Source organism: Zalophus californianus, chromosome 17 (genome assembly GCF_009762305.2).
Source record: "Zalophus californianus isolate mZalCal1 chromosome 17, mZalCal1.pri.v2, whole genome shotgun sequence".
In the NCBI taxonomy this organism is placed as follows: domain Eukaryota; kingdom Metazoa; phylum Chordata; class Mammalia; order Carnivora; family Otariidae; genus Zalophus; species Zalophus californianus.
Genome location: NC_045611.1, coordinates 7,108,833 through 7,134,832, shown reverse-complemented (window position 1 = coordinate 7,134,832; position 26,000 = coordinate 7,108,833). Strand labels below are relative to the sequence as shown.

The 26,000-nt window shown below is 46.0% G+C and overlaps 2 protein-coding genes across 2 annotated transcripts in view; one reads left to right on the top strand and one right to left on the bottom strand.

Moving 5' to 3' along the window:
- Nucleotides 1–26,000, top strand: part of BCO1 (beta-carotene oxygenase 1) — a 136,223-nt gene that overhangs the window by 43,985 nt on the left and 66,238 nt on the right. Inside the window, 2 exon segments of the mRNA XM_027617413.2 lie at nt 8,259–8,337; nt 18,765–18,910. The gene's annotated coding sequence lies outside the window, so the exon portion shown is untranslated.
- The window catches only part of PKD1L2 (polycystin 1 like 2), a 61,706-nt gene that overhangs the window by 20,563 nt on the left and 15,143 nt on the right, over nt 1–26,000 (bottom strand). Inside the window, 12 exon segments of the mRNA XM_027617412.2 lie at nt 799–1,008; nt 1,428–1,583; nt 1,585–1,654; nt 3,998–4,174; nt 5,126–5,267; nt 5,956–6,073; nt 7,913–8,120; nt 9,673–9,790; nt 11,502–11,551; nt 16,649–16,726; nt 18,889–19,293; nt 21,079–21,308. Coding sequence (XP_027473213.2) covers nt 799–1,008; nt 1,428–1,583; nt 1,585–1,654; nt 3,998–4,174; nt 5,126–5,267; nt 5,956–6,073; nt 7,913–8,120; nt 9,673–9,790; nt 11,502–11,551; nt 16,649–16,726; nt 18,889–19,293; nt 21,079–21,308 — 1,962 coding nt within the window.

The window sequence follows — 26,000 nt, the reverse complement described above, 5'->3', positions numbered from 1 at the left end:
CCATTCTTACTATTCTCAGACTAGATTGGAGGAGATGTCGGGAGTTGTTTATACCTTCTGATAAAGGCTATTCAGGGCAGAACTGGGGACTATCAGGTAAAATGGGGGTTAGGGATTTGGAGAGTCTCATAGGCATAAAGATTCACTGTAAATGTCCCTTCCTTTCTGCAGTCCCACCCCCCACCCCAACACAAACAGTATATTCCTACCACCTGACTCCTTCCAGGGGGAGCTGTGGCTCCAAACTCCAGGCTGGGGCTCAGTATTTCTCCAACTCTGACAGTAACTTTACATTTCAGAAATAGGAGTGCATCTTTCAAATGATGCACAGATTTAATGACTTGGTGTTTTGTTTTGTTTTGTTTTGTTTTCTGAAGGTAAAGTTCCTGTAAATTGCTGGCCTATCTCACAATTAAAACGATCTTTAGAATTGAAGAAATGTGGTATTATTCATATTTATACATGTGACCTAGGGCAAGATGTTTGTGACCTTACCTTCCTAACCTTGGGTTGTCATTTATAGAATGGAGGCGAGGACCCTCCTGAGGGTCACTGATGGTGACTTGCCACATCTTGGTAAGCCATTCGGCCTGGCCTAGAGTCTCTGTCCCAGAACCCCTGTCCCAGAACTTGGATTATCACAGAGATTATGTTCATTGTAATTCCCCACCCGGCACCAGCCCCACCTCACCGACAAGATGCTGTGTAGGTTTGTAATCAATAGACAAAGGAATGGCTGAGCCTAAGGACAAGGCAGCTGGCAGGATGGAAAGTGTGGGCAGAGGGGTCCAGGGCAACCTGACCTTCAGGGACTGGGTGACAAACACGCTCTCCACGAAGGAGACGGCCATGGAGATGAGCCACTTGAGGGAGCTGCCCGGCCCATAGTGCAGGCCATAGAGCATGGTGAAAAAGGCTGCCACGCTGCTGGTGGCTGCCACCAGGAGCCAGCCCACCAGGACGCACCACCAGGGCAGGCCCTGAGGATGCTTGCTCGCCATCAAGAAGCTGAAATGCAGGATGGGTGTGATCAGAGTGGCACCCGCCTGGTCAAGTTCAAATCCCACTTCACCCTTACCAGCTGCGTGACTGTGGCCAAACTCCTTGACCTCTCAGACCCTGTATCTCATACCCATCTCAAAGGGCTATTCTGTATTCTATCTGGCATCTCGTACCCACCTCTTTATCTGGTACCCACCTCAAAGGGCACCTTTAATTACTTCGTTTTTTTTTTTTTTCTGAAGGGAAAGTTCCTGTAAATTGCTGGCCTTTCTCACAAAAAGATCTTTAGAATTGAGGAAATATGGTATTATTTATATTATACATGTGATCTGGGTGAACATCCTTAAGGTGGCCTGGGATATACTCTCTCTGCAGGCCCCCCACTGGGGGCAGGTGCCCACTAAGCACCCAGGGGAGGGGATTACCTGGTGTACCCTGGGGGTGGGGTGCCCAGCTGTCCCCCCAGGCAGCCCTTCAGCATCTGCACCTGGCTGAGGGCCCGGGCGTGGCTCTGGCTCTGGGGGAAGCCACGGGGCCCCACCAGCTGAAGCTCTTGCTCCATGTGTTCCAGCTGAAGGTAGACACTGCTTGTAGGCATTGTCCTTCTGAGGGTCACTTGGGCCCACCTCTGGCATAAGGCATCGCATTTGTTCTGGAGGTCAAGGGACAGAGAGCATCAGCTGGTGCCGAATGACAGAGCAGACTGCCTGCCATAAAAACAGTGTTAGTAACAGCTTTCTTGCATCGAGCACTTACTATGTGCTTTGCCATGAGAGATCTAGACTCAGAAAGATGGGGAAAGGTACCAGGCTCCAATGGCCAGTTAGAATTCATATGTTCCTCTTCAACCTTTTATCAAGGGCACTCTCAAAATTTCCTTACACATCGACAGAAGAGAACAGAATAAATACCTATCACCTGCTGCTGTAAGCGCCAACCTTTTGCCAATCTTGTTTTGTCTCTGTCCTCTCCCCCCACTTTCTTCTCTTTCTGGAATACCTTAAAGCAAATCCTAGACATGGTATAATCTCATCAGCAAATGTTATTTTAAAGATTTTTATTATTTATGTGTCAGAAAGAGAGAGAACACAACCAGGGGGAGCAGCAGCAGAGGGAGACGCAGGCTCCCTGGAGAGCAGGGAGCCCGATGTGGGGCTTGATCCCAGGGATCATGACCTGAGCCAAAGGCAGGCGCTTAACCTTCTGAGCCACCCAGGCGTCCCAGCAAATATTTTAATATATACAAGATTTGCCTGGTGCCAAAGATAGTGTTAGCCTTAATCTTTTGTTTTCAACTTATTTTTATTATGAAAAATGTTAAACTTACAAAAGTAGAGTAATGAGATGAACCTGCACACACCCACTACTCAAAGTTATCAACTCGTGGCCAGTCGTGTTTCCCTGGCACCCAGCCTGCTCTCTCCACGTGGATGATTTTGCAGCAAATTCCAACGCCCAGGTCATGTCACTAAATGTTTCGATTTTTATATGTTTCTACAGAAGAGAGGGACTCTTTTTTAAAAAGAAAACCATGATGTCATTATCAACCTTTAAAATGAGTAATGATAATCCCTTAATAGCATGAAATACCCAGTGAGTGGTCAAGTTTTCCCCCGTTATCTCATGAGTGTTTTCCTACAGTTGGTTTGTTCAAATTTCAGCTTCCTAAAAAGTTTTAAAACAAACAAACAAAGGGTTTTTTTGTTTTAAATTACTCACTGCAAGGAAAAAAACAAACCTGAACATTTCCACTCTTCCCCATGTGTTCTAGGGGAAGCTTGGGCTTGGCCTCTCCAGGCAGAACCAGGCCTAGGACTCTGTCCCTGAGCTGAGAGGCTGGTGCCCCGGGGCACCTTCTCCCAGAGCAGCAAGGGCTCAGGTTGATTGGATCAGTGTTTGTCTTTGCCAAGAGGAACAGGAAGCCAGATATGGGAGATGGCAGGAGAGAGCACCCCCCCCCCCCACCACGGCCCCTCTGCAGTCACCAGTGAGAAGTGAATGAGTGGGAAGGTAACCAGCAATGTGGAGAAGGGTGTTGCTGGGCTTGGGCTCGATGACGGTGAAGGTCTGGGACAACATCAACTTTGCCTCCCGCTGACTCAGGCCTCCTCCCTCACCCTCCTTGCTGAAGCCACAGCTGCAGGTTCTGACATCAACAGCCTTCATGTTGCAACCCCTCTGGCAATGTTTCTGGAAGATTCCATCACTCCCAATCAATTGTAATACCACTTACTGAATACCTGCTTTGTATCAGGCTGGGTCTAAGGTTTCATGTGTCTTATGACCTCATTCAGTCCTCGGAATGAGTCAAGAGGCAAAGTGGATCAATACTCCCATTTTACTGGAGAGGAAGCTAAGTCATAGGCTGAGCAACCTGTCCAAAGTCGCACAGCTACTCTTGCAGCTGGGAGAGCCCCAGGGCCTGGCTGACTCGAGAGTCCATGTCCTAAGGCCTCTGCTATGAACACCAAAGCCACAGCTCATGAAGGCATGGCAGGCACTCAGGGACTCCATGCTTTCAGAGAGAAGACAGCCATCTATACTGATCCACTGGCCTCTCTAGGTAATCACATGCTGCTAGGACTTTGGAATAATTTTACTGGAATCCATAAAAAATTCAAAAAAATTTTTCTCTCTTTACAGACTTAAAAAAATTCAAGGTAGTAAACCAAATTACAAAAAGGAGAAGGAGGAAGAGGAAGCGGGGAGTAGGAGATCTTAAAAATTAGCTCAAAACACATCCAAGTTCACTCAAAAGTCACTTCCTGTACAAAGGCCTTCCTAGGCTGGTTGATCTGAAGAGCATCCCCCTCCCGCAGGCATGTGGCTGGGTCAGTGTGCCTGGGGCTGGGGTTAAGGTGTAGGAGGTTCTTCATTCTGCAAACCTCTCTCACATGGAACATACTTTTTGCAGCTCTCACAGAGAGACAGGTCCCTGTTCTGGGAGAAATGGAGCCTAGCAGGTGAAGGGAGAGCAATAGCCCTGGGCCGGTACCTGACTCCAGACAGAAGCAGTACTCCAGGGGGCCCAGGGCCGAGGATGTGTTGCAGAAGATGGTGAAGCGTGTCAGAATGGTACCCTCCTCTGGGGTGATGGTGCAGATGGGCACCTCAGGGGGAGGCAGAGAGCTGATCACATAGGTGTCCTCCCCATAGGCATGCCCAGTCACTGCTGGGGAGTGAAGACAGAGGGTGCTTGAGGGGCTCTGTGGGTCACACAAAGTACCATGCTTCAGGATTGCCCTGGGACCTTGTTAAGCATGCAGATTCCCGGGCCCATGTTCTGACCCGAGCCTCAGACCTCTCTGGAGGTTCTGGGATGGGGTCCAGAAATCTGCATATCTAACAGCTACCCCTATTGCAGGGTATCCTGGGGCCTCACATTTTGAGAGTCAGTCCTTCATCTGTAAAACAGGGCTAATATTAGTAGCTTCCTTGCAGCTTTGGTGAGGAGGAAGTCTATTGGGAAACAAAATGACTTGCTCAAGATCACCAAGCCCAGAAGGTCCATGGTCAGAATCTAGAAACAGGCTGATCCTGCCCAAGGCCTTACTCTTTCCAGGCTTCCACCTGCACCAGCATCCCACACAGCCTGGTATTTCAAAAAGAGTATGTACCTGGAAGAGCTGGGCATAAAGAGAATTTTAACCAATTAAAAATGATTAGTGTAGACCTAATCCAGAAAGTTTGGGGCAAGTCTGGGAGTGTTCATTTTAAACCAATACCCCAGGTTGTCCCAGTGTGGGAGGCCTATGGGCCATTTTGAGAAAAACTGAATCAAATGAATCCATCCAGAAAAGAATAATCACCCATCGTTTGTCTTTTTGAGAGTCTACATTTCCCACCGCACTGGGCTTGTTTAAAATGAGAATCTTCCTGGCAGGACATGCAGGCTGCACCACCCCAGAATAATATGTCTCATCCACCCTGCATAATGCAATTCAGAGGAATTGAGGAAACTGAGGCACAGTTTAAGTGCTGGTGATGGGATTAACACCAGAGCCTGCGTCTGGCCCCTGACCCTGCACTGAAGTCCCACATTTCAGGGCTTCTGGGTTTGTCTTGGTTCACTTTCTGCAGCAGACGGGACCCGTGACAAGAGATTTAGGGGAGGCCTCCACACCTGTGGCTCTGATCCGGATGGCCTGGCCCCAGGTCTGCAGGAAGGAGCTGTTCAACCGCAGCATGGAGGTGTTGCTCTGAAGGAGGATTAAAGCACTCAGCCAAAATTCCTGGAATCCGCAGGCAGCCGGGAGAGGCTCAGCCTGAAAGAGCACCAACCAGAGCCCTTGAGGCTTCAGCCAGGCTGCTGGACCTCAGCAGTACAGTGGCTTCTCACCCCTAGGAGGCCTTCCAGATCTGTCTCTGCTGCAAAGACACCACCTGCTTCCCCAAGTCAGCCCAAATACCCAATTTCCAGTCTGGTGTAGGTGTTTGTCCGAGATCAGGTTCCCTTGAAGAAGAGCCTGAGACAAGGATTCGTGTGCAGGTCATTTACTGAGGGAGGGCTCTTGGGAAAACCAGAGTGGAGAGAGAAGCAGAGTAGGGCAGAGAAGTGGTTTCAGGAGGTGTCCAGTCAGCCTCAGCCTGATCCCACAGGGAGTGTGAGCTGCACCACAGAAGTTCTCTTACTCAGAGGCAGGGAGGCTGGACCATTAGACCCCCACCTCCATCAGTTACTGGCCGGCAGTCACTCCACAGCGGCTGGGATGGGTGCATCAGCCTGGGAAGAGGGACTGGGCTGGGGCACCTGCAGCATCTGCTGTGATGTTTCCCCATTGCTTCTGCTCCCTTGCATCTGTTCTCCCTTCTGACCAATGCCCTGGTTTTTCTCTGGGAATACCACCACCCCGCCCCCTCACCTTTTGGGCTCTCGCCTGCCCCCAGCTCAGTCCTGGGCATGTGACCCAGGTTCTGGTCAGTCGAAGTGGGAGTAACTGCCAGTGTCCTCACCTTCTCCAGACAGGTGTCCTCTAAATACCAGTTGAACATGGCCACTGAGGAGTTGTCCCGCATGGTGACTCTGAGCACGACATCTTCACTGGCATTCGCTGGTCTGCAGTTCTCACAACTGAGAGGGAGACAGAAAGGAGTGAGGAAGCTCGCTCAGGCCTCGTGACCTCGTCTTTTGTCTGGTTCTTCTCAGGTCGTTTGCAAAGGTGGCAGAGGGCCTTTTTTCAAGTGAAAGGTGGAATAAAAGTAACCCATGCCCCAACCAAAACCACACATAGTGTTGGTCATGAGATGGAGTGATTTGTGCCTGACCAAATTCCCACCTCATTCCCGACGAAAGACAATGGTTTGGAAAGTGCATGAAGCCCAGGGTCCTCGGATCCTGTCCGTGCCTCGTAAGAATGGTCACCTTGCATGAGTCACTTAAACTCTCTGAGCCTCATTTTCTTCTGCAAAGTGGGGGGGGGGGATAAAAGCAGACAATATTTTCATGAGTCCTTCTGGCTCTAACAATAATAAAGGAATGCTATGGTTTTATTGCCTGCATGCCACAGGTTATAAACAATTTGCATCATTATTTGCTTATCCAGTGCTTACCACGACCCTAGGAGCAACATCTTAGAATCCCCTATCACAGACAAGCAAACCAGGCTCAGGGAGCCAATGTGATTTGTATCAGGTGACACGACTCCTGAGTGGGAGAAAGGAACACGCACCAGCACATCTGCATTCAGATCCTGGGTCTTCTCTCTAGCGTCCCAATCCCTCCCTAGAGCCAGTGAGAAATCACTCTGGCATCTGCCGTGTGTCTAGCCCATCCGCAGGACCTTTCAGTTTTAACTCCTTAGCAGCTCTCAATCTCCTACTTCTGTCTTCATGTCTTCCTAGCACAGGTGTACCAGACATTCTCTAACAACTCTTTGTGGCTCTGGGCACTAGGAGACTAATCTCCATAGACTGGGTCACCTGAGTTCCCATGCCCTCTGGCTTCTGGTTGGCAATGGGAGGCATTGGCTTGGGAATCAGAGGGTGAGGGAGGGAGGTGGGTATTTATTCACCACTGTCACTGCGCCTTAGCAGGTGGGCAACAGTTGGCAGTGGCTGTGTTCCTCCCCTAACCAAGACCACAGCTCCCGGGGGGTTCCAGCAACGCCATCCCCCACTCCTTCCTTCCGCAGTCCTAAGAAGAGTGGCTTCTTCCTATTGTAGTCCTGCACTGTCATCCCTTTGTTTGCCCACATTTGTAAATAGACCCTTTGTCCAACTCTCATCAATTCCCAGTTTGAGGGAGACATCTACTTCTTGCTGGGACCCAGTTGATAGACCAGGCTACCTTGAACTTTCACCTTGACTCCTGCAAGAACTCAAGCAATCTCCTGGAGCCCTCTCTTGCCCTCCTGCAACCTGCTCTCCACCCTGCTACCACAGCATTTTGAAGTAAGACATAATCATGTCCCCAGCCTGCTTGCAACTCTTGGGTGACTTTCCAGAACTCTTCAAATCATGTCTGTGACATAACCCACAAGGTTGCACCAGAGCCAGGCCCTACCTTTTCTCCCGGTTTCTTCTTGCCCCTCTCTCTCCTTCCATACTTGAGCCACATCAGTCTCCTTCACTTCCAGCTTATTCTATGCTCTCTCCCTTTGCCATCCAATTTCCTCTCCAGCCCCCTTTTCCTGCCAAGCTGGTTCCTCTTCCTTCTTCACATCTCTCCTGAGGGAAGCCTTCCCTGGTCCCGAGTCTGGGAAGTTGTCTTTGGGGTGCACTATCTCCCTGCATTTGTTGGGGCAAATCATTGCTGACCACCAGGGAGCACTACCTGTTAGAACTATGACCGGGGCTTTTGGGCCACCCCTGTAAGACCTGCCCCTACGTCAGTGCCAGCTGGAGCTAGCTCTTCAGTAAACGGTGGCTGAAGGGGTGGCAACACCACAGGAGTTTGCTCTCTCGCCCCCACCTGACTCGAGGCCTGAGTTCCAGGGGGGCGGACACATAGAGGCACTGCTCCTCCCGGTTCTCCAGCTCCCTGCCTCTCCAGGTGGCCAGGCGCAGGGTGATGGCAGAGTTGGGTGGTGGCAGGCAGGACGGAGGAAGCACCAGCTCCCTTTGGTCTGTGCAGAGCAGCTGCCTCTCAACACAGTAGCTCCGCTGGGCTCAGCAATGTCCTGAGAGAGGGGGGCAAACACTGTTATCCATCCAGGGACCCTTCTGGTTTGGGATTTTTAGAAGAAAAGAGTCATATATAGATAGGAAAAGCAGCTCCAAAGAGAGAGTTTGGTTTTTAAAAACACTGTCATTTGCAGGGTGCAGGAATGGTGCTGCGGAAGGATGCTTCTGGGGAAATGAGCGGCGCTTCACCCTGACTCCAAGCAGACCTGCAGGGTATGTCAGCTTCTTTTGTTTGTACCAGGCACTTGGCACTGATGAATGAATGGGCAGGCATATAGCAGGAGAGAGGCCAGGAGGATAGACCACTCTGCCTGGGAGAGCATCCAGGGCAGTTTCTTATCCCTGGTGCAACTCTCACTCCACTTGGAAACGATTGTCCTCAGCTGTATGTCCCTGTGGGTACACTGGGGACCTGGGGGGCTGTATCTCTATCTGAGAGGCTGCATGTCATCTCCAGCTTTATGATACCAGCTGGGTAAGTCCCTGTATCCTTTGCCCTTCATCTCTGTTGATCGATGTTTATCCATCAGTCACCTTGCTTCCTCTGCCCCCCAGTATAGTAGCCACTCACAGCACACATGATCTAGGGTTGGGCCATTAACTCAACCACCCAAACTCTATACGTGCATCCTTTATGAATTCTGATAATGAGAATTAACATTCAAAAGGATGTCCTGAGCACTTACCAAGGGATATTGAAAGGCTTCAAATTTTCCATGACTTTTGACCCAGCTATTCCATTTCTTGAAATTTATTTACTTTCTCAAAACTTATTTATGAAAGTTACCACAGAGGCAAATAAAGATAGAACTACAAGGATGTTCATTACAACATTGTTTATAAGGGCAAATAATTCAAAACAACCTAAATGTCCAAAAATAGGGCACCAGTAAATAAACGATCATACATCAACTAAACAGGCTATGTACTTATTATGAAATCAAGATGGAGAAGATATCATGACATTAAAATATGCAGGATATATTGTTCAAAGAAAAAATCACTAATAAAAATAATTTGTACATTAGAGATGGCATTCATTTCCAAAAGAATGTCTGCCTAGCTAGGATATATCCCTACAGAAAGGAGGACAACCGTTTCTAAATAATGGGTACTGGTGCTAGCTACTCTCTTGGTTTGTCTGAAAATGCCTCCTCACTTCCAGACTCTCTTCCCAGTGACATATCAAGCACGAGGAAGTGAAAGGAGGGATCCACTCAGCGGGTGGAGGTTTTTTTTATTTTATCACTGAAGTTGTTTGTGGTGAAAATAAAGCAGATTGACTTTTAGGATCAATTACTTTTCTCAGATTCTTTACAGATAATGCATCTCCTTGTTGCCTGCCTTCAGGGCTACCTCTGCCTTGGTTTGCCACTGCTTTCCCCCAGCCTCCCATTTCCATGGAATTCTCAATCTCTGGCACATGCAAGGTGCACAAAATGGCAGGCATAAGTAATGCCTGTGTGAAGGCTAAAAAACAGCAAACCTGACCTCTATCCATTACTGTGTGGTGAGCTAGGACAGTTCCAGAGCTCTGCAGCCACCTACCACATGACCACTGGAAGCGTAAATCCTTGTCACTGTCTGGCCAGCCCAGAGTCACAGTCGTGAAAGGACCCACATACTGACCAGGTTCCACATACACCCGCACATTCCCTTTCTCTCTCTGCAGAAAAAGCAACTAGTTGGTGAGATAACCCCTCCACCTCCACTTGGTATCCCACCTCCCACCCACAGCAATCTATGCCAAGGGTAGCCACAGCATAGGACGTAGAATGGAAACAGACCCTGTATGATCCACCTGGCTGCCCTCTGGGGATGAATCACAGGGTAAGTAACTTTAGTCTGAATGTGGGCTCAGTGCTAAGGGTCCACCGTGCATCTAACTGTTAACAGAGCCTGCTCTGGGACAGGGCCCGTGCTTGATGCCCAGAGATACGGGAATAGAGACCTGGGCCTTGCCCTTAAGTTTGGGAGGGAATACAGACAAGAAAACAGGCCATTAAAACACAGAGTGCTAACTGCTATAGAGATAGGGGCCCAGAGGATTATGAGAATGTGTAAAAGGGAAGCAGTAGATTGAGAACATCTGTTCCTATGAAGGTTTGATAACATTCGATTCCTGGGTTGCTGTGGATTAAATGAGAGAAGCTACTGACATGCTTTCTATTGTGTCTGGTGCAGAGGAAGGCACAGAGCTGTGACCTCTGCAAAGTGGATAGCTGGTGTCAGGGCAAGCTTCCCCAGAGGACAGGACCACAGAGTTATTGTGAAGGAGTGAGCCTGTGGGTTCTAGGAGGAGAGATCTGCAGGTATAAGGTGTGCTCCTGGAGTAAGTTCTGGTAGGACCTAATAAACGGCTAGGCCTAGAGGGCTTAGCCTGGTGTAACAGGAGGCTACATGGCAGAACTCAACCCCTAGTGGTCTCCCATGGCCTGAGAATAAAACCCAAACCCCTGTCTTGGTACCCAAGACCTCATATGATCTGGTCTCTGTCCATCTCTCTGTAATCTCCTACATAGTCCCCCCACCATAGGCCTAAGGCTAACTTTTAGCCCCAGGGCCTTCATATCTCTGAAGCTCTTATTCTGCTTTCCAGCATGACTGACTGTCTTAGCTTCAGGTTCCCGCTTGAATGTCACCTGAATATCACCTTCCAAGAGGCCTCATCTGATCGCATTTGCTAGGCCACCCTGTTTGGTTGCTGTCATTGTACCCTGTTGCTTCTAGTTAGACATTTATCACAACTCCTAACGCGACGCTAATTTGTTCGGTAGTTTCACCCACTAGGCTCCAGGAAGGCGCTGTTTATTCACCTTTGTATCCATAGTCCCTAACACCAAGCCTTGGACATTGTAGATGCACAGTCTTTGTTACTGAACAAGTGCATGCATGGGCAATGTCAACAGCAAGGAGCTGAGGACTCAGTCTTGCTGTAAAAACAAAGGAACCTGGACCTGTTTTCTAAGTTAAGCATTAACAGCTATAAATTTCCTTCTGAACACTGCTTTAGCTGCATCCCACAAATTTGGATAGGTTGTACTATCATCACTCAGAAATATTTTTAAATTTTCCTTGTGAATTTTTTCTTTGACCTGTTGATTTTTTTTCAAGTGTGCTGTTTAATTTCCAAGATGTCTAAAAGGTATATACATATCCCAAATATCTTATTACTGAATTGTAATATAACACTGTTCTGGTTGGAGAACATGCTTGGTTTCATTTCATTCCTTCTGGATCTCTTTTCAAATGGAAGAAACCTCTGTGCTTCCTAGTATTCTGGCTATTAGCACCAATAGACCCAAATTCAAAACTAAAGCAGAGTGCTTAGACATCTTTTTCTTGTGAGGTTAAGTGTTTAAAAAACAAATACTCACATTCTTTTCCTTGGCATTTGTTCCAGATGGTTCTTGTAGACTGGAAGGAGCTATAAACACAATGGGAACAGGCATCAGACTTTGATAGTGTTTATAAGGTTGCCAAAGGGCCCTTTGAAGGTCCTGGAGCATACCATGAAGAAGTGAGCCTGTGGGTTCTAGGAGGAGAGATCGACACGTATAAGGTGTGCTCCTGGAGTAAGTTCTGGTAGGACCTAATAAATGGCTAGGCCTAGAGGGCTTAGCCTGGTGTAACAGGAGGCTACATGGCAGAACTCAACCCCTAGTGGTCTCCCATGGCCTGAGAATAAAACCCGTGGTCCTTCAGGGTATGCTCAAGATGCCCTAGGGGATCCACCTGTCTTGGAAATGGGTTAGGGAAATTTAGCAAACACTCAGACCATAGAAATGGGTAAAAACCCAAACCATCATGTCCACCATTGGACTAAAGACACCTCTTTTGTTGTTAAGAAAGGCAGGCACTTGCCAATGCAGATAACACACAAGATTTGGAGACAGACATGTGGCTGTATGCTGTTAATGTTTAACTACCAGTTGAGGGAGGAAGTGGGGAACTCTGATTTGTAGTGTTGCTACTTTCTGTGGTGTCACTATTCCCACTAAGGCAGATTTCAAGCTACCAAGCTGACCTCAGTGAATGTAGAGCAAGAGATGGACAGAACGAGCTCTGACAAGCTGCTAGGAGCCAGCTTCAGCACACCATGGTGCATTTCTGGGTCCTTCTATTGGCCTCTTACTGGCTATGTGAACCTTTGAAGTTTAGTTATTCTTTCTGACTCTTAGGTTCCTGACCTGTTTGTTATAGAAAGGCAATCCCCATTTCTCAAGGCTCCAGGAGGGCTGAATGCTGTGATTCTGTACCATTGCTTTGTAATCTATATCTATATATATATCCGTAAAGAGTATTAGTATATCAAGTGAAAAAAATGGAAAGTGTACATGCAGTGGATATGCTCTGAAAATACTGAACTGTGAATATGTTAATGTCTAACTAAAGTGTAGTGATTAAGATAGGAATGTGTTTTATCTGCACTGGTAGATCCATGTGAGTCTCTAGGCCCCAGTGACCTAGTTATTTTAAGATCTACCACCAATCGGGCACCTGGGTGGCTCAGATGGTTAAGCGTCTGCCTTCGGCTCAGGTCATGATCCCAGGGTCCTGGGATCGAGTCCTGCATCGGGCTCCCTGCTCAGCGGGGAGCCTGCTTCTCCCTCTGCTTCTCTCTCTCTCTCTCTCTCTCTCTGTCTCTCATGAATAAATAAATAAAATCTTTAAAAAAAAAAAGATCTACCACCAATCTTTAAAAAATTCTCTCCCAGTGAATTCTCATTCAGAGAACTCTAACTTTAAAGGGCTATAAAATTATACAAAGCAAAGCTAAGATGCCAGACATAGAGGCCCTTCTAAATCTTAAGAAGGAAGATGGTCCAGTAACCCTGAATGAAGAAATCAAGAAAAATAGTTGCTGCCTCTGATCCTGCCATGAATTAGCTGAGTGACTTCTAGAGAGACTTCTAGAGACTTCTAGAAAGTCATTTAAGCTCTCTGGGCCTCAAATTCCATATGTGGAAAAGGAGGGCTGTGGACAGTAGCGAAGACATCTTATGGTTTTTTTTCATTTTCCCTGAGGAACCATCCTTTCCCCACTCTCAGTCCTTGGTTTGGGAAAGTTGGCCCTGCCTGCATCATGTTCCAGGTGGACATGTGATTCTGGTCTGCCCAAACTGAATACCACTTTCCGCTGGCCTCGGCACTGGCTCCTGGAGGGAACATGAACCAAGCTTGGACCAGTAGAGGCAACCTCAAGACTTCTGGAGATATCCACAAAGAGGCGCTCCTTCTCTAGGGTTAAAGATTGAGGCCTGGGGCCATCCTGCTACTGCTTGGGAAGAGGGAATCAGAATGAAGCCTAAGTAGAACCAAGAGATGGGGAGAGATAGACTTCTGATGACATTGAGTGATTGATCCAGCTGTGCCTAAACCCTGGACTTTTCCTTTCCTGAGTTGATAGAATTTCCCTTTGACTTGAGCCAGTCTGAACTGCTTTTCTGTCCCTTGCTACTCAAAGAGTCCTGGCAAAGACATTTGCGATGAACTTTCAGCTCTGTGACTGTTACTGTTGGTTGCCTACCCAGCAGCCAGTACTCCACCCTTCTTCCTGGTTGCTAGAATCCACCTTCTCCCACAAAGCTGGAGGTGCTGGATACCTGCTTCCTAGCATCCCTTACAGCTGGGGTACATGACCCCAGCTGATGGTATCTGAGGGGAAGATTGCTGGGGACAAGGGGAAAAACGTCCCCCCTAGTAACAAGAGCTACAGAGAGGGAAGCGGGGTTGTGCAGCTGCTGGATAATGCTGGGCTGATATGTGATGTCTGGAACTGCAGCAGCTGTGTTGATGAGACACAAGCCTAAGGACAAAGCAGAAGCTCTGAGGATGGCAGAACAGGACAACAGAGTGAGCCTGGATCCTTGCTGGTGACACTGAGCCACTGAACCAACCCTGGAACTACTTACCTCCTAACTTCTTAGTATGTGGGATAATAAAGCCTTGAACCTAAAGCCACCTTGGTTGGGCTTTGTGTTGCTTGGAGCTTAAAGCAACATAACGAATACAAACTGTGATATTTTAGAATTCTGTAACAATGGTTGGATGTTTTACTGCATATATCACTGCCCCTTAACATCTGTAGAGCAAGGTAAATATTCAGAGCTTTGTTTTGAAGAGTTCCTCACTGGATCCCAAGCAAATACAATGCCCCAGACTCCTGGTCATGAGTTCTATACTCCCTTGCAGAAATTCCTTGCCTGTCAGGGATGTCCACTCTCACCACTGCTATTCAACATAGTATTAGAAGTCCTAGCCACAGCAATCAGACAACAAAAAGAAATCAAAGGCATCCAAATCGGCAAAGAGGAAGTCAAACTCTCACTCTTTGCAGATGATATGATACTGTATGTGGAAAACCCAAAAGACTCCACCCCAAAACTGCTAGAACTCATACAGGAATTCAGTCAAGTAGCAGGATATAAAATCAATGCACAGAAATCAGTGGCATTCCTATACACCAACAACAAGACAGAAGAGAGACAAATCAAGGAGTCGATCCCATTTACAATTGCACCCAAAACCATAAGATACCTAGGAATAAGTTTAACCAAAGAGGCAAAGGATCTGTACTCAGAAAACTATAAAATACTCATGAAAGAAATTGAAGAAGACACAAAGAAATGGAAAAACGTTCCATGCTCATGGATTGGAAGAACAAACATTGTGAAGATGTCAATGCTACCTAGAGCAATCTACACATTCAATGCAATCCCCATCAAAATACCATCCACTTTTTTCAAAGAAATGGAACAAATAATCCTAAAATTTGTATGGAACCAGAAGAGACCCCGAATAGCCAGAGGAATATTGAAAAAGAAAAGCAAAGCTGGCGGCATCACAATTCCGGACTTCCAGCTCTATTACAAAGCTGTCATCATCAAGACAGTATGGGACTGGCACAAAAACAGACACATAGATCAATGGAACAGAATCAAGAGCCCAGAAATGGACCCTCAACTCTATGGTCAACTCATCTTTGACAAAGCAGGAAAGAATGTCCAATGGAAAAAAGACAGTCTCTTCCACAAATGGTGTTGGGAAAATTGGACAGCCACATGCAGAAGAATGAAACTGGACCATTTCCTTACACCACACACAAAAATAGACTCCAGATGGTTGAAAGACCTAAACGTGAGACAGGAGTCCATTAAAATCCTAAAGGAGAACACAGGCAGGAACCTCTTCGACCTCAGCCGCAGCAACTTCTTCCTAGAAACATCTCCAAAAGCAAGGGAAGCAAGGGCAAAAATGAACTATTGGGATTTCATCAAGATAAAAAGCTTTTGCACAGCAAAAGAAACAGTCCACAAAACCAAAAGACAACCGACAGAATGGGAGAAAATATTTGCAAATGACATATCAGATAAAGGGCTAGTATCCAAAATCTATAAAGAACTTATCAAACTCAACACCCAAAGAACAAATAATCCAATCAAGAAATGGGCAGCAGACATGAACAGACATTTTTCCAAAGAAGACATCCAAATGGCCAACAGACACATGAAAAAGTGCTCAACATCGCTCGGCATCAGGGAAATCCACATCAAAACCTCAATGAGATACCACCTCACACCCGTCAGAATGGCTAAAATTAACAAGTCAGGAAATGACTGTTGGCGGGGATGTAGAGAAAGGGGAACCCTCCTACACTGTTGGTGGGAATGCAAGCTGGTGCAGCCACTCTGGAAAACAGTATGGAGGTTCCTCAAACAGTTGAAAATAGAGCTACCGTACAATCCAGCAATTGCACTACTGGGTATTTACCCCAAAGATACAAATGTAGGGATCCGAAGGGTTACATGCACCCCGATGTTTATAGCAGCAATGTCCACCATAGCCAAACTGTGGAAAGAGCCAAGATGTCCATCGACAGATGGATGGATAAAGAAGATGTGGTATATATACACAATGGCATATTATGCAGCCATCAAAAGGAATGAGATCTTGCCATTTGCAACGACGTGGATGGAACTGGAGGGTGTTATGCTGAGTGAAATAAGTCAATCAGAGAAAGACATGTATCATATGACCTCACTGATATGAGGAATTCTTAATCTCAGGAAACAAACTGAGTGTTGCTGAGTGGTGGGGGGTGGGAGGGATGGGGTGGCTGGTTGATAGACATTGGGTAGGGTATGTGCTATGGTGAGCGCTGTGAATTGTGCAAGACTGTTGAATCACAGATCTGTACCTCTGAAACAAATAATGCAACATATGTTAAGAAAAAAGAAGAAGAAGAAGATAGCAGGAGGGGAAGAATGAAGGGGAGTAAGTCGGAGGGGGAGACGAACCATGAGAGACGATGGACTCTGAAAAACAAACTGAGGGTTCTAGAGGGGAGGGGGGTAGGGGGATGGGTTAGCCTGGTGATGGGTATTAAGGAGGGCACGTTCTGCGTGGAGCACTGGGTGTTATGCACAAACAATGAATCATGGAACACTGCATCAAGAACTAATGATGTAATGTATGGTGATTAACATAACAATAAAAAATTAAAAAAAAATAAATTCCTTGCCTGTGACAGCGATGCTTCCGACTTCCAAACTTAAGTTTGAGAAGGCATTCCTCACCGTCACAGTGACCAGAAAGGTGCCTACAATGCAAAGAGTAGAGAATTATGGGTGTTGCAATGAATTGTGTAACTTATGCTGACACAGCTCTCCCACCATGTGCTTCTCAGGTCCACTGACAGCAGCATTTGAATCTTTCATCCTCTGAGCATTTAATGAACCCCTCTTGTATACCAGGTATGGTGCAAGGCTCTGGGGACACAGAGATGAATGAAATGTGGTCTTTGTCTTCAAGGTCCTTATAGTCTAGTAGACGTGCAGGAGACCAAGTGCCAAACCATGGTAGAAATTGGCATGGGGGCATTGTGGACACAGAGCAGGGGGTCACTTCATGGATAATGGTTCATGGTGGGGCTAAAGCTAAAGTTCAAAGGACGAGTAGTGCTCATTAGTCAGATTAGAGAGGAGATTCCAGCAGAAGGAAAGACATGACAGGACTTTTAAAAGATTGAGGGGTAGAAAAGGGAGAGAAGGATTTGTAAGACTTATTTGGGGTAATTGTGTATCCCTTTTCCTCCTCCCTCATGGGGAAGAGTGGTGGGTGCTACCTTCGCAAGTCTAGAGGGAAACTCATCAGAGGGGACCCTTGGAAAGGTGGATATGTGCTCTTTGCAGTTGAGTACCCCCATGGAAGGGTTCCTTACTTATGCCCTTGAAGGATGGTCTATGACAGGGGGTGGAGTGAGAGGGAGAGAGGGAGGGAGGAAAGGTCTGCATTCCTGCCTTTGGAAACACCAGCAGTCGCTGGTAGCAGTCCAAGGAAAAGGTGAGAATTTTCTACAGACCAGGTGCTTGTCTTGGGGATAGGGTGTGCTGGAAAGGGTAGCAACAATGAGAACAAGGAGTGACCTTGTTGGTGATCCAGAAGAAGCAGCAGCTGGGCAGATGTGGCCAGCTGAGGGAGAGGCATCACGCCCATCCTGGGAGCTGAGGGACACAACAGGGGCCTCAAAAGCCCATAGAAGCTCCCACAAGAGGTAGCTGCAAACATCTGCTGGGCCCTGAAAGCAAAGACTGGGCCAGCGCCACCAAGTGAGGGCCTTCCTGTCCTATCTGGTTCTGTCTCCTTCCTCCTCACCTCCTTCATCCCTAGAGTCATCCAAATCTGTTTTTCTTGAGGGGAGAAGACTACTTATCATCTAAGAGTGAGCTAAAACCTCACAGGGCCTGCAGAGATTTTATCTATCATGCCCTGCCAGGCAACTTTTATAGAAGACAAAAATTAATTTGCATTTGAATTATAGCCTACATATTGTGCTTATTTTCCATTGTCATTTTATTTCATTCTGGATTCTCTGTTTCAAGCTGGACCTCTGATACCTGGCAAAATTCCAGTGTTTTTCTTCTCAAATCTGTCATTTAACCTGCTATTTCTTTTGCCAGCTCTGCAGCTGAGGGCATGGTAGCCCCATACCTGCATAGTGTTCCCCTCTTTATTACATACCTCTGAGACCCAGGGCCAGGGACCCAGGGTACAGAGTTCTGGTGGGCTGGAGACTCTGTGACCCTCATCACATTCCTGCCTGCTGACCTCACCGCACTGCCCTGAAGGACTGTCTGTTCTCTCCAGATTAAATGCAAATGTCAGCTGTGGTCACCTCCCCTGGTGGTGCCAGCCAGTCTGTCACCCTGTCTCTGTTCCAGCCCCCATCGTGACACTTCCTCTCTTCTCCCTCCCTCTCCCACCCTTGTTTTTACCTGTCTCTCTCCCCCAAGGGCATGGACTAGTTTCCTGAACCACACTCTCCTCTAGAAATGATGGAAAAATTGGAATACTCCAGTTATCCTTCAGTGGTTCTCAGTGGGGGAGATTTTGCTGTCCAGGGGACAGTTGGCAATGTCTGGAGGCATTTTTGGTTGTCATGACTTAGGGGCCTGGTGCTACTGGCATCTAGTGGATAGAAGCCAGGGATACCGCTAAACATCCTACAATGTGCAGGACAGTCCCCACAAGAAAGTATGATCCATTCCCAAATGTCAGAAGTGCCAGAATTGAGAACCCCTGTGACTCTGAGCTCTATGAGGGCAGATAATATGTCTCTTCCTTATTTTGTGACCTAGGCTGGATGCTGTGAACCAGGTTTGTGACCAGGACACACCAAAACTGGCTGGCGGAATGCTGGATACCCAAGTTGGGAAGGAAAGAGGAGGGAAGTTTGGAAGGGGGCCCACCAACCCCAAGTACCTTCAAGAGGAACTGCCACATGGTAAATCCCAAATGGCCCCTTGAGGCTTTCTTCTTGATGGCTGAAGTTTGCATTGAGTCCTGCCACTTCAAAGGTCAGCCCCTCTGGGATGCCATGAGCCACTGAGATGTTGACCAGTAGGTCTTGTCCAAGCTCCAAGTGGTCAGAACCCCAGGAGGCCTGTAGCCCTGACAGAAGTTCCATGAAGTGGACTGTGATGTTTCTAGAGGGTGCAGAGGTGGTAGTGTTGCTGGTGGCTCGGATCTCCAGGTGGTGCATCCCGGGGCCCATCCTCTGCTGAGCTGCTCTGTCCAGGGTCAGATTGTAGGGTAGCAGGCCCCTCGGTGTGGTGAACTCAGCCAGGGTTATGTTACCAAACAGTGCAGTGTAAGTCACCCCAGTTCCTATGTGGGGTAAGAAATATTTAACAATGTTGGCAACAACCATGCTGTAGATTGTACCGAGTTAGTTAAGACTCAAGCTCTGAGGTCAGATTCTGGATAGAGCTAGGGGCATGATATAGCCGTAAAGACATATGAAAGGATAAGTCCCAACCCCAAGTATTAACTGTGATTATTTCTGAGTAATGGACACATGAATGATTTTTCTTTTTGGGTCCTCTCGGCTCATCTGCACATTCTAATTTATACTATGCATGTGTTACCCATAAACTTAAAGGTTTGTAATAAAGATTTGAGAACATTTTGTTGACAGGTTTGGCCTTGGAGGGAGGAAGGCTAAAAAGGGAGCATCTCCCGAGGCATGGCTCATTTTTATGCATGACAATTAGCCTCCAGTCTTGTTCTAGGCAGGAGCAGGTGAAGCTGTTTCCTTCCACCTCCATGGCAGACTGCCTGGAACCCTGCTCTACAGGAGCACTCAGCCTGTCCACATTAAGAGGTGCTCCCTTGCAGGTTGGTGCTGGCTATCCTAAATGGATGCTGAATACTGTGGTTGACTCTTAAAAATCTGATTTAAACCACCAAATTAGGATTCTTTCCAATAGAAACCAAGCAAATATATTTCTTGTTTGAACAATGATGATGCAGCTAATGCTGCCAAGAGTAATGTTAGCCCTCTGACTTTTATGTTTACTGCTCCCTCTCCCCACACTTGGCGAAGAGCAGGCACTTAATTATATTTGTAGAATGAAAAAATAAATGGATTATTTTGGGTTTCCCAGGTGCACAAAGCCACCATCTTCAGCCAACAAGCACACTGGAACAGAGAGGAGCCCCGAGTACCATGTTTAAGGACCCACGGTGGCTCCGTTAAGTCACTGCTGAGTGAGGCTCCAGGAGCTGCGAGGTCTGACTGAGTCATGTCCTCCCCTCTGCAGCTCTGCAGCACACAGTTTACCTCAACAGGCTTCTGTCCAGATCTCAAATTGGACCTGTGCCTGAAGGAAAGATGCTGCCTTTGGTGAGGATGGGTCATAGTTGGTAGGGTCTCTATTGAGAAAAGGGATGATATTCAGAGTATTCAACAACTGAAACTGCGTGGGTCCCTCCTGGCCAAATAGGATGGGTGTTCTGATAAATCATAATGGACACTGTGACCAATCAGAATAGATGCTTTGACTGATCAGAAGGGATACCTTGCCTAATCAAAATGGACATGATGACCAACAAGAATGGCCTCTGTGACCAATCAGAAAAGAAACTGGCCAATCAGAGCAGACACCAGCCATAGCAGCTGCTGTGGGTGTAGCAGTATATGTCACCAAATAGCAGTCCTGATTGGCGGCAGCATCACTGTGCCAAGCTGGTCAGTGCTGGCCACGCTGAGATGACCTCTGGCCCAGCTGGTAGCTCTCCCGGTCCTATGCAAGTTCCCCAACAAGGAGTGACTTGGAAATTCAGTTCTTCTGATGAGACCGTGGGCATGCACAAAAGGACATTCGGAAGGCTGAGAGCTTCACTAGCTTACTGGGCTTGTGACTTTGAGCCAATTTCTGAACCTTCCCTGCATTTCTTCATATGTAAAATGGAGATAATAGTAGTACGTACTGGGTGGGCTAGTACACGTAAAGCACTTAGACCAGTTCCGGGCACATACTAGGTGCTATTGAGCTAAAAAACTGACTCAATATATGAGTGCTGTTAGTATTCACTAAAGCCTGGGAGTTGGGTGGATAGATTTGGGGAAAATCAAGGTCGCCTTGACCTTGATCATTTCTGTAGACTCACCTCCATCAAGTACCACCTGAATCCACAGCAGGTCCCCAGAGACAGTGCGGCAGAGAGGGCTGGCTCCTGACTTGGACAGGCTGGAGCACCCGGTCACATGGAGCCTCTCCATCTTGTCTCGGATGGTCACGTGCTTCTGAGCCATCACATGCCACTCAGTGGTTGTGCACTCAGCAAACACAGTGAATTCCCCAGGGGCTCTGAACTGGTGGGTCACGTTGCTGGATGAACTGCAGGCAATAGTCGGTGTTAGCAGTGTTGTGGACACACAAACACATGCATTCACACATGTGTGCACACATGCACTCACCCACCTCATGCTCCCCTGTTCTGCAAAGAGAAACAGATGAAGAAAGAGATGCTATGCAACCAAGCTGTTGGTGTTCATGAAGGTTACATTGAGATATCTGGAACAGATGGGAGTGGAAGAAAGAGCAGTGACCAGCCAGGGTCACTTCAATATTTGGTTACAAGTTCTTTTTCTGCTATTTATTCCTTCTGTCACTCACATAAATCCCCTCCCTGGGTCTTCTTGCTTTATCTGTAAAATACTATGCCCCAGCCTACCTTTCTGAGTCATATTTTCCCCATGTGTAAAATGGGATCCTATTCCAAATGTATCAGAATTATGGGTATGTTTTGCTTCTCATTTTTCCAAGGGAACTAGTTAAAAATCTCTAACATGGCCTGTAAAGACCCACATGACCTGCCTTCCTGACCTCACCCCCATCTCCTGCCACACCCCTCTAACTCTATATCCACTCAGACCTCTTTTCAGTTCCTGGAATGTGCCACCTCCTGTCTGCGTCAAGGCCTGCAGGTGTGCTATTCTTTGCTGGGAAGACTCTTACCCATCTCAGCTCACACTCATACTGCTCCTTCCATTCTCAGCTTAAACATCACCACCTCAAGGAAGCCTTCCTTAGGTCCCCGTAAAGGAAATGCTGTAGCTTCTTCTGATTCTTCTCTGCTAGGTCGTCAACACAGTGTCTGTCTAATTCTTGGTTATAAACCTGGCACCTAGCACAGTGCCCCGCACAGAGTGGATGCTGAGAAATATTTGACAAATAAACGTATTTGTGAAAAAGCTTGGAAAACAGTAACCTGACTTTTAGTGCTGGCCACCACAGTGTAAGCCTACCACAGCCCATTTCTTCCATTGATTACAACGAAAAACCTGGGCAGATTTCAAAAAAACTTCCCAAGGATTCTGAAAAGTAAACAACAGCAGACAGTTGGGGAAGAAATTTAAAACTTTAAGAATTATCCATAAAGATGGCATTTTCCTGTTTTGTCTTTTTTTTTAAACCTCCTTTATCTGTTGGCTTTGTCCCTAGGGTAGCCTGAGTCACGAAACTGTGCAATGAATGAAGAAAACAAAAACCCCAAGAGAAATTCCCTCTATTTAGCCAGAGAACCAGGAAAAGGGACCCAGTGAGCTCAAGAACACAGGGAAAATATCTGTTTTTGTTTTGTGTTCTCTTTTTTTTTCTCTTGGCCCTGACCCAGGCTGTCCTCCCTCAGAGCTGTATTGACTGTGTAGGGTGATGCAAACACCAAATCCCCAAGAGAAAACCCATCTTTCTAGCCAGAGGAGCAATGAAGAAAGACCTGTGGGAGCTGGAGATTGTAGGGGAAACCCTGAAAAGGAGAGATGTGGAGAGGAGGATCCCCCACTTCTTTGTACAACCTAGCACAAACCATGACCTCCACCACAAATTATACTGTAAAACAGACCCAAAGACACACAGCCAAGGCTTTGTTGAAGTCAAACTACAACATAAATACCACCCTGAGTGGCACATGAGTGGGGCAGACCCAAACAGTTTTGGAAACTGAATGGACATGGGAACCACCACTCACAGAAGGCAAGTCATAAAATGTGGTCTGAATCTAACCGGGGGCGGGTGGGGTTGCCTGCTAAAAGAAAATAAACAAAAATCCATTTTCCAGAGGATTTTAACAGGATCCAGAGTCTCAGAACCTACTATCAAAGTGTCCAGAATACAATCCAAAATGGCTTGATATACAAAGAATGAGGAAAATTTGATCCAGTCTCAAGGGAAAACATAATAGATGTCAGCCTGTAGATGACTCAGGGGTTAGAATTATCAGACAGACTTGAAATCCACCATTATAGCCATGCTCCATGACATAAAAGTAAACCCTCTTTAAATGAACGGAAAGCTAGACATTCTGAACAAAGAAACAGAAACTATTTTTTTTAAGAATGAAAGTTTTAGAAATAAAAAACACAATATCTGAAATAAAAAATTCCCTGGATTCAATAGCAGAATAATGACGACAGAGGAAAGTCAGTGAACTTGAACACAGAGCAAGAGAAAGCATCCAAGTTGAAGAACAGATATTAAATAAATGTAAATATTAATAAAATATTAAATTTTTAAAAATGAGCATCATCAATCTGTGTGACAATATCGAAAGATAAAATATTTGTGTCATTGGGGTATCAATAAGAAGAGTGAGATTGGTGCAGAAAAGTATACTCAAGGAATAATGGATGAAAACTTCCCCAGTTTGGCAAAACACATACATTTGAAGATTCAAGAAGCTCCATGAACCCCCAAAAGGAAAAAAGTTAAAGAAAACCATGCCCACACATATAGTAATCAAACTGCTGAAAATCAAAGATAAATGAGATAAATAAAAAAATCAAACTGCTGAAAAAAATGGCACATTACACGTAGATTGTGAGTGACTGTAGATTTCCCCTCAGAAACCCATGGTGGTCAGAAGACAGTGGCAACATCTTCAAGTATTGAAAGAAAAGAACTTTCAACACTTAATTCTATATCCAGCAGAAATGTCCTCCAGGAAGTGAAGCAAAATAAAGACATTCTCATGAATAAAGAAATCCTCTAAGAGAGTTTGTTGCCAGAAAATCTGCTATAGAAGAAATGGTTAAGGGAGTTTTTCCAGCTGATGGGAAATGGTATCAGAGGGGAACTTGGAATTTCAGGGATGAAGGGAGAGCACAAGTAATGGTTAATTATTTTGGTAAATGCATAGGCTACTTTCCTCCTCTTCAGTTCTTTAAATGTGTATGACTGTTGAAAGGGGTTTTCAATGTATGTAACTGTCCTACATAGGATAATTATAAAGGAGGTTGGGCAAAGGGACCTATATGCCAGGAAGGCTTCAACATTTTACTGAAGTCAGATATTAACTCCAAGTAGACAATGAAAGGTTGGATATGTGTGTTGTAATCCCTGAAGCAACTACTAAAAAAGTAATAAAGAGAACCAAAAAAGCTGATAGATATGTTAAAATGGGATACTAAAAATATTCAAATACTCCAAAAGAAGACAAGAAAGGAGAGGAACAGAGGGAAAATAAACAGAAGGGCAAAGAGAAAACAAATTAACAAAATATAGTAGACCTAAATCTAACTATATCAATAATTACATTACTTATAAATGGTCTAAATGCAAAAATTATTGTGCCAGATGGAATTTTAAAAAACAAGACTCAACCAAAGATTGTCTACAAGAAGGCTACCTTAAATATAATGATAAAGATATGTTAAAAGTACAAGTATAGGGGAACCTGGGTGGCTCAGATGGTTAAGCATCTGCCTTCGGCTCAGGTCATGATCCCAGGGTCCTGGGATCGAGTCCCGCATCGGGCTCCCTGCTCCTTGGGAGCCTGCTTCTCCCTCTGCTTCTCTCTCTCCCTCTGTCTCTCATGAATAAATAAATAAAATCTTTTAAAAAAAAAGTACAAGTATAGAAGCTACACCAGCAAACGCTAATGAAAAAAATGCTTGATAAGGCTTTATTAATATCAGACTGTGTCGATTTCAGAACAAGAAAACATTATAGAGAAATGTGAAGGATGGTTTTGAATAGCAAAATCTGGGCTATTTTTCAGGGATCTGCCTGGAAGAAGCAACTCATTCCATTCTCTGAACTCTGCTGCCAACTGAAATTGCCCAGGACTAAAAGGCAGAGAAATGGATTTTTCCTGATTGTCTCCCAGTGAGCCCACCCAAGGGAGAAGACAACAAAGTCATTTTAGAAACGGCTGCCAACAAAGGGACGATACGCTCAGAGTACAAAGCAACAGAGGCAACAACTATACATTTTGTTATGATGCTGTGAGCCAGCAATTCCACCCCTGGGTGCAAACCCAACAGAAATGTGTACATGTGTGCACAAAAGACTTGTGCTCAAATGTTCACAGCTGCACAATTTGTAATTGCCCAAATGGGAAACCACCGAAAAGGCCTATCAACACTAGAATGGATAAGTAAACTGAGAAATGTCCAAACAATGGAATGGTATACAGGAATGACAAAAAAGAAATCATAATTATACACAACCATATGGATAAATCTCAAAAAGGCACTATTGAACAGATGTCAAACACAAAAGAGAATACACTTTATGATTCCATTTATAGAAGTTTCAAACAGGTCGCACTGATTGATAGTGCTAGGAATCAGTACCCTTGGGGGCCTGAGGAGGTTTCCTGAGAGACAGGTCATGTTTTATTTCTTGATCTGAGTGCTGGTTACATGGGTGTGTTCACTGTGTAAAAATTAACTGAGCTGTGTCTTTTTGTGCATTTTTTGCATGTGTCTTATGCTTCAATAAAAAATACAAAAATTAGTTTAAGATACTGCCATTCACTGATTTGTACATGCTGCTTGGTAGTTGACATTAATGGGATGCAGCTTTTCTTTAAAAAGAAAGAAAATGGAGAAGGAAGCTCACATTTTTTAGCTTTGCTCATAATGTACAATTGTTAAGAATACCAAGGTCTGTGTCATTTTGTTAATGTCACTCACCGGTTGCTAGCCAGCTTGGTGGACAAGGCCCTCTGACTAGATAAGGCAGTGTGGTGGAATGGAGAGGGTAGGAAGCTAGAAATGAGGTCTCCAGGACTCCATCAGTCACCTG